The sequence below is a fragment of the Manacus candei genome, unplaced genomic scaffold, assembly GCF_025592945.1.
Source record: "Manacus candei isolate 608988 ecotype Guabito, Panama unplaced genomic scaffold, ASM2559294v1 h1tg000126l, whole genome shotgun sequence".
Lineage (NCBI taxonomy): Eukaryota > Metazoa > Chordata > Aves > Passeriformes > Pipridae > Manacus > Manacus candei.
In genome coordinates, this window is record NW_026138174.1 from 1,381,048 (window position 1) to 1,395,841 (window position 14,794).

Below are 14,794 nucleotides of genomic sequence, written 5' to 3' on the forward strand. Positions count from 1 at the left end.
ACTTAAACACTTCGCTGAAAAGAAAAAAAAAAAAAACAACCAAAACTACGTTTCAACTCCCCGAAGGTGAGATGTTATTATTTCTCCTGCGGCTGCAAGGAACTCGTGGCAGGTTCATCGCACGCACGCAGGATCTCGAGTGTGGGGCTTGGCTCTGTTGCTGTTTTGTTGGGGTTTTTTTTTTAAGAGTAACCAGTTTAACTCTGAGTGGGGTAGAGCAAGTCTGCAGGGCTTTTCCCCTGCTCCAAGCCTTGCCTGGAGACTTGGTGCACCAGGAGCCAGCATTGCTCGTGCACTCCCTCCTACCTGATGGTGGATATGGGCTACAGCACCAGACAAAGACCCTTTCAGCAAGTACAGCAGCATGGCAGCACTGCCATCCATGCCATCCCCACAGGTTTAAGCTTCAATTAGTCCACCAGCCGCTCACCCAGCCCCTCGTTCCATCCAAGGGAAAAAGGGGGGGGGGGGGGAAGGGAGGAGGAGGAAGGAAAAAAAAAAAAAAAAAAAGAAAGGAAACAAAGTAGGGGAAGAACCAACAAAATAAACCCCTCTGGATATTCACTGATATCTGTGCAATGGCTCTGGGGATGAGCCCTGCGGGTGGTGGCAGCCTGCGCGCCGCGGTGGCAGGCAGGCTTAGGAGGAAGGAGCGGAGGTGGGCTTCTCCTCCCGGGACACGGGGATGGGCCTCTCGCTGTGGCCGGCGTCCATGTTGGAGGGGACCTTGGGGCCCGAGAAGGTCAGCATGCCATCGTTGGACAGCGAGCAGGTGATGGCGGCCTGGTCCACGTTGGCGGGCAGGCGGTACCGGCGGTGGAATTCCCGGGAGATGTAGCCGTGGTCATCCTGAGAGGCAGTGGGGAAAGGGGGGGAAGGCGCGTCAGAAACCCTCCGTGCCTCCCTTTGCCCGGCCCTGCGGGGACATCCGCATTCCCCCAGGATCATCGTGACGCTGCGCTGCCAGCACCGCTGGGCACATCACAGCCTTCTTTAATGCTTTACAGGTTTGTGGGGCCAGGAGTGCCCCGTGATGCCCCTGAAGCTGCAAGAGCCAAGCAGAGCAGCAGGGTGTGGTTTTTGGCCATATTACAGGTTGAGACCTGATTTAGGCCACTCATTTCAAAGGATGCTTGGAAACAAAGCCCGGAGTTCCGGGAAGGCAAAAGCAAGGTGGATATGTGCACCCATGTATTTATTTACTAGGCTGCAATGCTGTGTCAGCCACAGTCCTGGCCTCCTTCTTTTTCTGGCCAAAAGAATGAGAAATGCAATTATTTTTTCTAAGTTGGCCATGAAAACAGCTGCTCTCTTCCTCTGGAAAAAATAACTATATTAAAAAATACATACTGTTTCCAGACTAGAGCTTTGTCTGGCCAAATATGTGTATGAGAAGAATTAAACCCCTGCTGGTATAATTCACTTTTCGACCCCCACAGATATTTCCATGACATACGTGTTAAAAGTTTCCAAGCCTGAGGCACTTGATTGTTTTTCTTTTCTTTTGTTTGCTCTTGCTTTTTTCTCCCAGATCAGCACATGAAAACTCTGTTTTCACTAGTGATTCTGGCTTATGAAAACTCAGCCATGCTTCAGCAGCGCCAGATGATGTTCTTTGTCTGGTCCAGTGTTATTAGGGAACAATGGACACCGTCATCTGACGGTTATGGAAGATGATGATTGAAAATAAACAAAAGAGGAGTGGATTAGCTTGTTATTGTCAGATATCAAGTTGGGGCTCTGTGGGAACTGGCCATGCCAATAGTGACAATCAATAAATAACTCCTTCTTCTGATAAATTCTTTTTTTTTTTCCTTCAGCTGAGAACTGTTGGAAAGAAGGAAAACGGAGCTCAACTCCCCAGTTGCTCCACCATCACGTCACTTCCACTTACCTGTCTTTCACTGTGCTTGCCATGGATTTCCACAAAGTCATCAATAATCTTCACACTCAAATCTTCGGGAGAGAAGTGTTTTACATCCAGCATGATTGTAAACTTGTCCCGATCAGACCTCACCTGAAACGAGCATTGTCAGACAGTAAGACCCGAGCTCTGAGTGAGGAGTCAGCACCAACAGCTTAAAAGCCAGAGATGGAGTGGTCTGGTAGTGGCACAGTTTCTCCTTCCGTGACTATGGGCCTCAGGTGGGGTTTTCTTTCCCTTCACAGGGACCCAGGGACACTGGGAGGCCTTGGTAGGTGTCAGGGACACTGGGAGGCCATGGTAGGTGTCTGCACCATTGCAACTATTCTGGGGAGAGGTCACTTCTTGCTGCTATTCTTGTGTCAGGGACCCTTTTGCACTCAGCATTCTGCCAGATGCGCTGGGCATTTTTACCCAGCAGCAAAGAGGGGTGGAAACCAGTGTAATACCTTCTGACAGCACGTGTTTTGTCCTTTCCATGTTTAATGGTTTCCTTGTGGTCTCGCAGTGAGAAAGGGCCAGAGAAAGAACTGATCCCTGAGCTCAGAAGGCAGCCCCCACGGCTACACACTCCTACAGCTGCCTTTGGAGGATTGCTCCAAGGTCCTTCAGCGTGGGATTGTTAAAACCACCGTGTTCCCAAGGTGGAGGAGGGGGCTGGAGAAAGCTCCTGCCCACCAGGCTCCTCTCCCATGCCGAGCTGCCCTCGCAGGCCCTTACTCTGGGAGCAGCCTGGCTCTTCCTTGCCACACGGCTGGTGGGCACAGAGCAGCAAAGGCAGCTTTTTATGTGTTGGAAACAACCATCAGGAGCCAAAATGGTTCTGTTCCTCGAAGGGAGAGCTTATCTCCAGGGAAGGTTTCCCTCTGCACCCAAGAAAGGGCAAGTGGACTGTGCCTGGTGGTGGGCTGGAGGTCTGAGCCCCCTCGCACCACAGCACGGGGCTACAGCCACTGGTGGGATGCGGGTGAGGAGGAGCAGGTGGAGGCACAAGGAGGGAGCAGAAGGAAAAGGAGAGGAAGTCAAAGGGCCCTTACCTCTGAGATGCCCGACTCCAGCACGCTGCGGAAGAGGGACTGCCTGTAGTAGGGGCTGATAGTGGACGAGAACAAAGGCAGGAGGTCATACTCGAGGAGACCCTCCCCGAAAAACTGGTCGAACAAACGGCTTGGAATGAAGGGTCCCAGAGCGCGCTTGAACCAGGGGTGCTGGATGGTAATGTCCATGCTGCTGCTGCTGCTGCTGCTGCTGCTGCTGCTGCTGCTGCGACCTGTGGCTGCAAGGGGAGAGCAGAAGGGGCAGTGCCGCTGCTGGGGAGACGGCGATGCCTTGGCTGGACTGCGCGGTGCAGCCCCAGGGAAGCTCCCCCTATATATACCGGTCTCGCAGAATGAAGGCATTAGCAGGATTCCTCTGGAAAGACATGATCTCATGATGGGGGCAACGTGGTCAGCAGAAATGCGGAGACTGACCTGGAAATGACAGTCTGGTTGGAATCAGTGCCAGATGTCCTGGAGGGATGATGCCAGGCAGCGGGCTGTGAGACACGGGGTGCCCAGCGGGACTGGCAGGTCCGCTACGGGATCAGGCAGGTTAAACAGAACACCCCAGTGGGCATCTCAAGGATGATTGTGGGAGAGGTCTGCTCCACAGGTCTTGTAACCCACCCTTGACTTTTCATTAATTTGCTTCTGTTTCTGCCCCTCCTTGAAACAGAGACTCAAGATTTCTTCCAAATAAATGAAACAGCTTACTTCCAAGCAAGGGAAAAGGGGCTGATTCAGTTTGAAGAAAGGAAACCTTTTTTGTGATGTGCTATGAAGTGCCTCTACCACTTGAGAGGAGTCTGATGCCCCTGGTACAGGGGTCCTGGCAGGACTGGCAGGGAGGCAGGACTAACAAATGATGCAGAGCATGAACACGGTTCTGACAAAACAAAAACTTTTAACAAAAAATAATTTGGCAAAAGAAAGAAGGAAAAATGAGTTTGGTCGCCGACCGTAACGGCAGCCCGAAAGCTGCTCTTGAGAGGGTCCTTGTTCTGATTTAGGAGTGATGTGGGAGATGCATTTATCTCATGGTGTCACAGCACAGATCCTGCTTAACATGCATTTCTGGTTACAGCTGTTTTTCATTTCTGTTTCACTTAAAGCCTCCTTTAAGGGGTCATCTGGCACCCCGGACTGCCCGGGGAATGGGCTCCCTGCCCGCTGCCAGAGCAGCAGGCTCTGCCAGAGAGCTGAGGTGGCTGGGCAGCAAAAGGGCGGTGAGGCTGCCCAGCTCCACAGCAAGGCTCAGCACAGGCTGTGGAGACAGACAGAACCCCGTTTCCACCACAGCCAGTGATGCAGGGAATGCATCCCAGGGGCCTATGGGCAGCAGAAGCACCTGTGATGTGAATCTTGTGCATCCCAGCACCTTTTGTAGCCAGCAGAGAGCAAGGGAGAGAGAGAACAGGGCACTTCCAAAGGGCACTTAAGAGCTGAGGGGCTGGATCAGCCTCTCACACTGCCAGGCACTAAAGAAACAAAGTGTGGTTGAGATCCTGGCATCAGTGCTTTGGGAGAAATGGGATCAATCCAGGCCAGAGGAGCCAAATTCAGAAAAGCAGTGAGGTAAAGTGACATTCAGCTGAGCATCACCTGGCATCCAGGCACTGTGGTCTTGGACTCCTTGGCCTTGACTCCCACACATGACCCCTCCCCTGTAGTGCACAGAAGCAGGAAAGGAAAAGTGAGAACCAGGAAATCCTGTTCCTTCATGGAAAACAAAAGGTTGAACAGAAAAACACCCAAAAAGGCAGTCGAAACCAGTAAGAAGACAGACAAGAGTTTCGGTTCCACCTTACCAAGTTCCAGCAAGAAAAGGCCCCATGATCTGGTCGTGTCTCTTGGGCATGAAGGCTTTTCTAAAATCAGGTGCCAAAAAGAGATCAATCCCTCCTTGAGCCATGGAGATAAAAAACCACAGCAGACAGACCTAACCCCTCATTTAGTCCCATTGTCCGAAATCTGTCATTTTGCTTGAGAAATCTCTCATTTTGATTGAGAAAACGAAGGGAAAGACAAGGTGCTTCCAAGATTTTTCTTCAAGAGCTCTACAAGATTTGAGTCTTTGCCCCAGGAGTGAAGAAAACCTCTCCTCAGCCACCGAGTTCCAGAGACCTGCTAACCTGTATTTAACCAGCTGCAGCAGTGACCTGATAAAGAAAACATCGTCTGTTATGCAGAGTGAGAAGCAAAATGAGAGGAGAGACAAAGGAACAGGTTCAAATCCCAAGCCACTCACTGGAGCACACATCTTTCAGTCCTTATGAAACTGCCAAACCCTGGAGCTCTGACCTCCAGCATGTTATTCAGACTATTCCCTGGATTATTGAGGCGGGGAGGAAGGAGGGAGGGCCATGAACACTTCCAGGGATAGTTCCACAGCTTCTCTGGGCAACCTGTTCCAGCGGGATGGAACACACATGTGTGTTCAATATGTGATATGTGACCAGAGCACCCTGTCCAATGGGATAAAAGGAATTAGGTATTCAGAAAAAATTACCAATATACCTTCAACTTAATTTTATCTAAAATTATGTATATTACTACATACTGAAATACTTGAAAAGTGGCAGCCAACTTTATGGTTTTATGTCTTTATCTTCTTCCAGATCCACATTTTCATGGCTTTTCCTAGAATTAATCATATCCACATGTCTTCGACGGACATTTTTGTCTTTTATGGGCAAAAATATTTCACTGAAATGTAAATTTCATTTACAGGAGTTTTTTTTCCTGGGTGCAGACTTTGCACTGCCTGCATGCTATTGGGCAAAAAAAAAAAAAAAAATCTTGTGAGATGCATCACATTTCACTTCCAGTGGTCTAAAACTTAAGTGTCCAGCCCAAGTGAGTGGTCCATGCTCCCTGTCCAGTCGGTGGAGACAGACAGATGCCTCCAGATGGCTCATGTTATGATGTGGTTGGGTAGGAAAGGTGAAATGAGACCCCTTTCAGCAGTGCCTACATCTCAGCTGACTAAGGAGGGAGCCTGGAGAGCTGACTTGGAGGAGGCAATTCTAATTCTAACCTCCTTCTGGATGAGCAAAGCTGGTGAGATGAATCCAGCCCAGTGGGAATTTGGTATGAGAAAGCAATCATTTTGTAGCAGTTCAGTACCTCGCAAGACACACAACATTTGAGCATCATTATCACCTGCTAAGCAAAAGCAGTGAGATTTATTGGTGTTCCTACAAAAGGAAGAAAACTGATCCATGTGCTCATGAATACACCCAAAAGCAACGCAGCAAAGGCAGGTTTTTCCTGCATTGCAAACTTAGAATGAGTTGAACTGAAAAAGTCCTGCAGTAGGTTCTGCTGTCCAGCTGACCTTTGAAATAATCCCTTCCTAAATTGTGATGCATAATTGACAGTACGTGAGACGTTTAGTAAAGGATGTTGCCCAGTACAAGCTGCAGAAATCCCATATCACATTCCTGAGTAAAGCTGGCATCAGCAATCAAGCACAGCCCTTCGCTTGTATTTAGCTGCTCTGAGTTTGTCTGCGTGATTGACTCTCACCTGACAATTTCTAGGTGAGTCCAGGGCTGCCTCCAACCCCCATAGTCAAGCTCTGTACGAGCCAAAAGTGAAAAGAATGTATTTAGGTGGAGGAATGACTGGTCAGGTGTAACTGTGGAGGGTCTGTGTGAGATTCTGAAGTGCTAATAGAACTGGTACTACTGTTTCCAGCTGGTGTGTTGCAGCCCCACGATTGCCCAGAAGGGCAAACTCTGCTCTGATCTGCACATTCTCTCTAGTCAAGTGGTTCCTGTCAACCTGCAGAGGATGAAACTCTTCAGATCTTAATGGAAAACAGGAGTGTATTGCAGCGCTTTTTATTTCAAATACACCTATCAACCCAAAAAAGTACAAGTGTACTCATTCAGATGGTCCTCTGCATTTAGATATCAGCTGTTTAGTGACAACATACGAGATTGAACAACCTCTGGAATATGTAATCATAAAATTGTTGCAGCATGCTAATCAGACTGAGTTTCCCCTTCACAAATCTGTGAGGTACAAAAACGAATTCATGGCAGGCATACAGAGCTAGGGCAAGTAATAATGTGATTTTGTTGCAAGTTTTCTTCCTACCAGTCTTGCTGTGGTGGAAAATACTGCATAATGTGTGTGAGGGAGCTGTTGAGTGGGGAAAAAAAAAATACAAACATTCTCAAATTAGTCAAGCTGAAAGGGAGCCAGCGCTATCAGTTTTGGCTGCTAAGCACTTACTAAAAGCTTTCCCTAGAAATGAACACAGAGCATTTCTTTCTTTCTTTTTAAGGGAAGAGCCCTTTCTTTAGAACACACATTTCCTGTTCCTCATGGCCAGGAGCTCCCAACCTTTCTACCACGTCTGACCTGGGATGCTGACGGAGGAAGGAGCAGCCGATTGCAACAGCAGTGAGACTCATTTTCCTCTGCACTCAACCCCCACCAGATACCATGGAAAGCACTAACACAATGATTCTGATGAGTTTTGAATGCTGTTGATATCTTACTGAAGTTTATACTGGGTGGGAAGAGGCCAGGCCACATTATCAGTGCTGTTTGCAGGACACTTATCTGGGGTTGAGGCTGAGGAGTAACAAAGTGGGAGGGCTGGCATGAGAAAAGGCAGGTGTTATATTCTTTTTTTTTATTAGAGGAATAAATGTTTCTTGTCAAAAGCAAAGAGAACACTTGAAAACCCCTCTCTGAGGACAGTTCACAGCAAGAAAGAAGCCAGTTAGTGGGAGGGTTGCTACATGATGAGTACCTTTGAAAATTGGGCCACATATTAAGAAGTCTAAAGATAGGTCTAGAAGCCTAACTCTCTGCAAGTGTATTTAAGAAAACAAACAAAGAAACCACCAAATTTGGCTTGCTTTTCTTTTAAAGAGAGATAAGCATGTTCCTAGAGAACCCTGCAAATTCCCATGCCTCTCAAACAGCTTTCAGCTGCTCCCTGCCCTCCAGCCTCTTGGTTAAGCTTGTCCTGGTGTAAATCACCACCCTTCTCTCACCTCTGCAATTCTTTCTTAACGAATGGTCAAGCCCTGCACCCCAAGTTTTGTCCCAGGTGGTCCCCACTCATGCTGACAACACTTTTTGTCTCATAGGGACTGTGGTTCCAAAGTTGCTGAACACCAGAGCCAGGGAAGGAGCAATCACAGCAGAGGCAAGCTGTGAAGGGGACATTTCTAGTTTTCTACCCAAAAATAAATCTTTGCCCCAGCATTTTTAAGGCACATTCTCCTATTTTATTGCTGGCCTTTGGGATTCTTTTTCTACTCCAGCAATTTCTTCCCTATTTTAGAAGGATGGGGCAATTTTTATTTCATGGCTTATAGCGATCCACAGTCAGATTTACAATTTAGCTGTACACTGGAAAAGTTAAATATCCACTCCACTCATACAAAGACTGATATTTATTTTATCTAAAGAATTTATATAATATCAACAGTCTGCCTTGGTGCAGCCAAAGAGGCTTAAAAAATTACTAGCAATCCCTTTTTTCCACCTCAGAGCCCACATCCTAAACACTGAACAAATCCCATCAGTGTTTAGGGCACATAATATCATTGTTGTCAAATCAATGGTGAATTTACGTGCTGTTAATCCTTGGCACTTAGTCAAACAAGCTCAGCAAGTTTTAGCAGCACAATGCATTTTATGTTTTCATCAATGGATTTGCATAGGGAATGAGGGATGCTCTCTGCTTCCCAATCTGCAGCAGAGCCCAGAGAGTGGGAGATGTGGAGAGAGCATCTCACACACCCAGAGAGCAGGAGAACGGGGACAGGAGCAGGTTTGGAATTTTACAGCTGCTAAGCAATGATGCTTCTCCCCATCTCAGAGCGCTTTCCAGAGGGGGTAAGTATCATCATGGTGACTGGGAACAAGTAAAATGAGTTGGTAGAGGTACAATTTGAGCCCTTTTCACCCCCCATGTCCTTTCTTTGAATAAAATCACCTCGCTTGCAACTCCACAGAGCTTGCTGCTGGAGAGTCCCTCTGCCTTGCAACCAGATCTCATCTCCCTGAGCTTTCCATGGCCCCTCTTCCTGTGCATAAAATATTCCTCTGGTTCTGGAAATTACACCCATTTTTTTTCAGAACAGAGAACTTGAGAGTGTAGGTTTCTTTTGCGACGTGATGTTTACTCATCTGAAGCAAATAATTCTGGTAAGTGATATAACAGTTTGAATAATTAAAATATTGGCTATTTTTCAGAGGAAAGGGGAAATTATGTCCATTCCTGGTTTGGTATGAACCTCAAATAAATAAATAGATAAATAAATAAGATATATCTTCAGATGGAGACTTCTTTAAAAATAAATCACAACTTGCTATATGGTTCTTTGATTTTAAATATTTTTTTTCTTCCAGTGCTCTTGACAGTTTAGGTGTGAGTTATTTCTCCATGGTCAACATGAGCATTCCTGCATTGAGCAGATCATCCCACAAAGCCTATAGCAGTCTGATCCTATAGATCTTTTTTTTTCTCCAAAGGATCAATACCCAGCCCTCTGTACTGGGAAACTACGACATCAGGGAGGAGCAGGGGTATTACAGGGAATGCTCTACCACAGATAATCAATCACTCAGCAAACAGGCAATGTGAAAGGCTTGGGAAGCAGATGAGACTAGGGTCAGCGTCTGGAGAAGGGGAAAAGAGGGCATAGCCAGGCAAAAAAATGGCTTTATATGCTACTCCAGAGAAAGAGTGAAATGGAACAAGTGGTGCTGATGTAGTGGGGACAAAGAGGAGGAGGAGGAGGTCTGTAAGAGCACTGAAAGAAGACTGGAAGTGATGATAACACCAAAGGAGGGTGGTCTGGTCAGGACAAGCAGCCCCATAAAACGTATTCTGCAAACCCTGCAGCCACTTGGTGATCCTGCAGTGAACCCCACAGTCCTGGTCTCAGTCTGCCTCTCGCCATCTGAGTGGGGCTTGGAGGGAAAACACTGCACACTGAAGGCAGATGTCACTGCATGAATGATTAAGCTCCAAAAGGAAAGCTCCAAAGATTGCCTAATTGCAGGTGATGCTAAAGGAGATTGGCTCACAGAGATGGCAGGCAGTGGACAGGGCAAAAAGGCAGTATCAGGTCTAAAAGAGACACTGATGAAAGAGGGTCTGGGCAGGCAAACTCATATTATTGAATCAGGTTGGAGAGTGAGAGGCATTGAGAGACTTGCTGGTACTACAGATCCTGAAATCAACAGGATTCTCCACCAGCTTCCATGTGCACACAGGCTGCCTGTTTAATTAGGTTATTTAAAGTTAAATGAGATAACATACAGGGATTGCACAATACACACAGCATCCAGAGATTACTGCAAGGAGCACCTCCTTTAACAGGCAGTCACGGGGGTGAAATCTCTCTGAACCTCCAATGGGTTCAGAGCCACAGGATCTGCAAATCTCCCTGTGCTGAGGAGAAACACAAAATAATGACAGCTTTCATGTGGCTTAAAGGGATCCACTCTGTCCATCCAGCAGCCTAACTGAGAGCAAAAAAACGCCAGCTCTTGATGGGATAACGATCCCTGTCCCTTACGCCTGGATGCCAGACAAGTCTGTTACGGTGGCAGCTGTCTGGTGACTTGGAGAATTTATTTTTACAGCAGCTCGGTGATGGGAACCTCAGGGAAAAAAAGCATCACTTGGCAGAGAAAGACCCTAATGAGCCGTTTGTCTAAGCTGCTCCCAAATCCTCTTGCTGGATTTGTGTGCACTCATGTGAGGATGAGCATTAGTGTGAGGGTGGTGGAGGGTAGTGGTGAAAAGATTAGGGCGATAGAGCGGCGAGCAAAGTGCTGAGCGCGGCTCTCGTGCGTCACCGCGTGTGCGCGGGGACAGCGTCGAGGCCTGGCCCCGGCACAGCTCCCCAGCTGCTGCACACCACAGGCTTATGGCTGCTCTGCATCACTGGAGCACGGGAAGGAGTCAGAACGAGCCATCAATCCCCCTGACGCCTCTCATGGTCTTGAGAGGTAAACAGGGCACACAGGCCGGGGACCGGAGCACGCTCCTGGGGAGGAGACCGCAAAATAAGGGATGATCAAGCTGAAGAGCATCACATTTCCCAGACTTTAGCCCACTGGAAATTATATGTTCATAAATGTTATAGGTTCAGCAGATGGGATCAGACTTCAAATTGCTGATGCAACACCAATGGCCACGGCGCTGCTGTGTATAATTAAGGTTAAATGACAAAGGTTGTTTCAACATCTCCAGTCTAAAACAACCCCTCTTTTCACTTCCTTTTTTTTTCCCAGCTGTTTTATACATTTTGTCAAAAGGTCATAGCCGGGGGACCAAATACACTGAGGGAAAACAAGCAAACAGAAAAATCCCCACTGCAGCTGTCGAGTAAAAGAAATAAAAGAATTTTGTGTGTCGCTGGTGGGAAGAGTGGTGCAGAGGAAGGGAATTGCAGCTGTGGGTTCAGTAATAGGAGGGAAATTCAGAGCAATCTTTTTGAAACGCAGGGCCCCAAATCTAAATCCACAGCGTGCAAACACAAAAGTCCTTGCACAACATTTCTCACTTCCAAGGGCGACACAGTGACCTGTAGAACACAGAGGAGCTTTTCAGTGACCCAGTGAGGGTGTTCTCAGTCACAACTGTTGAAGTAATGCACTTTATGAGTAGCTGTGGATGTAAGAGAGAGGTTCTGGAGGCTTCTGATAGCATTTGGGCAGATGAGCAAATACAAATGTGCATTGTGTTGCCCAAGGCTTGGTGTTCTTTCTCCACCTAGAGCATGACAGGAGGAATGTTCTGCAGCCGCACCGAGTGATCCGCGAGGTGACTCTCCTGCAGTGCTATCCACTGGTTTGTTACTGACTGAGTGTGTTCCACTTTCTCACTCCAAAGTCTTGTTCTGTTCTCCCCTCTGACTCCCCAGTTTTATCCACTGGGATATCTCTGTGTATTTCTGTGCTGCAGAGTGATTAAAACATGTCAGTGCTGTTCAGTCCTCTTGGCCTGTGTTGCTTTACAGTCCTATTCTAGGATTCCTAAAAGAGCTGGTCGTTTCAAAGAGCTGCTTGCTCTTCACAACACCCCAGCAAAAAGCAGGCTCTGCTGCATCTGTACCACTTAATTGCAAGCCCCTGCCCTGATCCAGGGGGATGGCTTATCCTGACCTTCAAAAATCCAGTTTGGTTGAAGAAATAAACGATCAGCCAAGGGAATGCTTGCTGTAATCAATAAAAGCGTCAAAAAAGATTGGTAAGTATATCTTTAAGAAAATGAGGACAGACTTCCTGAAAGCTGCTTCCCTTCCTCTGGGATTCCTAGGGCCTGAGAATTTCAGGCCACATAAGCAGGAGTGCAGCCCTTGTAACGACGTGTAATAAATGTCTTCATACAAAGCAGAAGAGATGCTGCCCTTCTTCAGTGAATGTTGTTGCAAGGGTTTGGACATGGCTGCTCCATGGCTTACACAGCTGGCAAGTCATTTTTACCTCCATAAACTGTAGCACAGGCAATTTTTCCAGGGTGTTCACAGCATACCAGAAGCAATGTGCAGCCTTCAGCTGAGATCACAATATGCTCTACATCCCTGTAACATCTATTCCCAGAGGTTGCCACACTGCAGACTTGGTTTTTCCTTTACAAAGCACTCAGGCAAAATGTGCTCTAGGGTCTGAAATTTTGCACGGCTCTGGAAGGGCTTCAGCAGAGTTCTCAGGCACGTTGTAAAAGACTTTTCCAAACTGCCTACAAGATGACCTGAGTTAGTCAGGAATCTCATCCATCCCATCAACTTGAGCTATCAACATTATTCTCTAAATAAGGGACTGTCCTAGTTAGGACAGCTGAGATCAGTTCATCATGGTGGGTGTAACCCAAAACTGTATTCTATAGCCTTCCATGTCATTTCCCAGAAACTAGACTATTGTTGTCAATAGACTATTCACACCCTCTGCCCATAGAGCCTGACTCCTCAGGCTATAAACTAGGTGTTAAGAGGCCTGTGAGATAGGAGGATGTTTCTGTCCTCACACCCTTTGTGAAACTCCCCGCCCTGAGGGGAGTACCAAGCATTCCTGCCTGAACTGGGATATATAATCTTGGAGTTTTGGAACATTTTTCAACCCCCTCGTGGGATCCAGAGGAGGGCTGCATCTCATCGCTCTCAACCAGACTTAGACCACCACTGGACTGCGATCACCAGTTCTGGCCAGACTGCAGCAGCTCTCCCACCAGCAGGTTCTTCCCCTCTCCCTTTACTTTGGACTCAAACAGGGCCCAAGGAACACCACTTTGTTCATGCCCCAGGGTACTGGGTTATACATTTGGGTTTTTGTGGGTTGAGACCAATTGTTTGTTTGTATTATTGTACTTACTGTATTATTTTAATAAATTTTTATTCTGACTTATAATCTCTCCTTTGAGTTGAGTTCATTCCCCCTGCTGGTTAACTTTTAAACCAGCACAGGGACAAACACAGGTTCTCTCATTTTCACCCTTAAACCAGGACCTAATTTTCAAAGTGTTCATCTACCAGCTCATTTTGGGCCATAGACAACTAGATTTGTCCAAGCAGCCCCCAGGCAATGTGCCATATTCTTCTAATACCTGGCACAGATAGGCAAACAAAAGGAAAGAGCTGGGGTTTCACAGGTGCTGCTGCCTAATTTCACACCCAATCAAAGCTTATCTTTCAGTTTTTGGAGGTAAGCACTGGTTTTAACTTGTCCCTGCAGTGTGGCTTCTCAAGCTGAGTGCATTACCTGGCCCAAAGCTAAATTCTTCCAACTGCAAAGGGAAGTTCAACTCCAGAGCAAAGACATGTTATATGACCCTCAGTACAAAATCCAGAGCTGAAACGTGTATCCTGAGCCCTCCTCAGCTCTCAAAGCTGCATCCACAGCCAGGGAGGTTCCTGGTCCCCCACATGTGGCATCTCCTGAGCTTTGCACCAAGTACTGCAGTAACCCAGAAGAGGCACTCACACCCTCCAGGCTGGATATGTGCTGGACACGGCACTCTGTGCTCAACTGATCAGTTAGGGATAGACTAGGGATGGGGAATCACCAGGAAAAATTGAACAGAGCATCAATTTATTTTTCTTCCCCAATTTTTATCTGGGCTGTAGGAGCTCCCAGGACCCACTATCTACCACATCAAAACAGCGTGAGGAATGACAGCTGTTTGATTTGACCTTGTTAATCCAGCTGTTTAGTAGAATGTGTAAGCAAACAGCAGCTGCAGGTGAGCCTGCATCAGTACACCTGCTCAACACCCCAGCACGGCTAACAGGACACTTTTTGCAGCTGTGACTTTAGAACCACTTCTGGTCTAGAAACACAGCAAAATTCCCATGACATTCCAGCGGAGACAACTGCTTAGGAAAGCAGTTTATATGGGGGGAAAAAAACAAGCAGGCTCTTTTGTAGGCATTGGCATACTGATTAAAGTGCCATGTATCTTGCCTTAGGGTGCTCACTGTGGCTGCCCATTTGTTGAGAGAGACAAAGGGCAGAGGGAGCATGCGTGGAAAAGTGCACAGACCCGGGCTGGGGTGGGCATGTGCTGCTGTTCAGGCTCTGCAGAGATGGAAGTGGTTGGTTTTAATGACTGTCATCAAAGGCAGACCAGCAATCCCTCTTCATCTCCGTGGAGATGCCTCCCCCTGTCATAGAATCACAGAATGGTTTGGGTTGAGATCATAAAGACCATCTTATTCCAAACCCCTGCCATAGGCAGGGACACCTTCCACTAGACCAGGTTGCTCTGAGCCCCATCCAGGCTGGCTTTGAACACTTCCAGGATGAGGCATCCACAGCTTCTCTGGGCAGTCTGCTCCAATGCCTCTCC

General features: G+C 47.4%; 1 protein-coding gene across 1 annotated transcript; it reads right to left on the reverse strand.

Annotated features, from left to right (window-relative positions):
• Positions 1 to 499: 499 nt before the first annotated feature.
• On the reverse strand, positions 500 to 3,159 carry CRYAA (crystallin alpha A). Its single transcript, XM_051770859.1, has 3 exons — positions 2,962 to 3,159; positions 1,895 to 2,017; positions 500 to 849 (listed from the first exon to the last, which is right to left on the reverse strand). Exons 1-3 carry the CDS (start codon positions 3,148 to 3,150, stop codon positions 640 to 642), a joined length of 522 nt encoding a protein of 173 aa, XP_051626819.1. The 5' UTR covers positions 3,151 to 3,159; the 3' UTR covers positions 500 to 639.
• Positions 3,160 to 14,794: the final 11,635 nt, after the last annotated feature.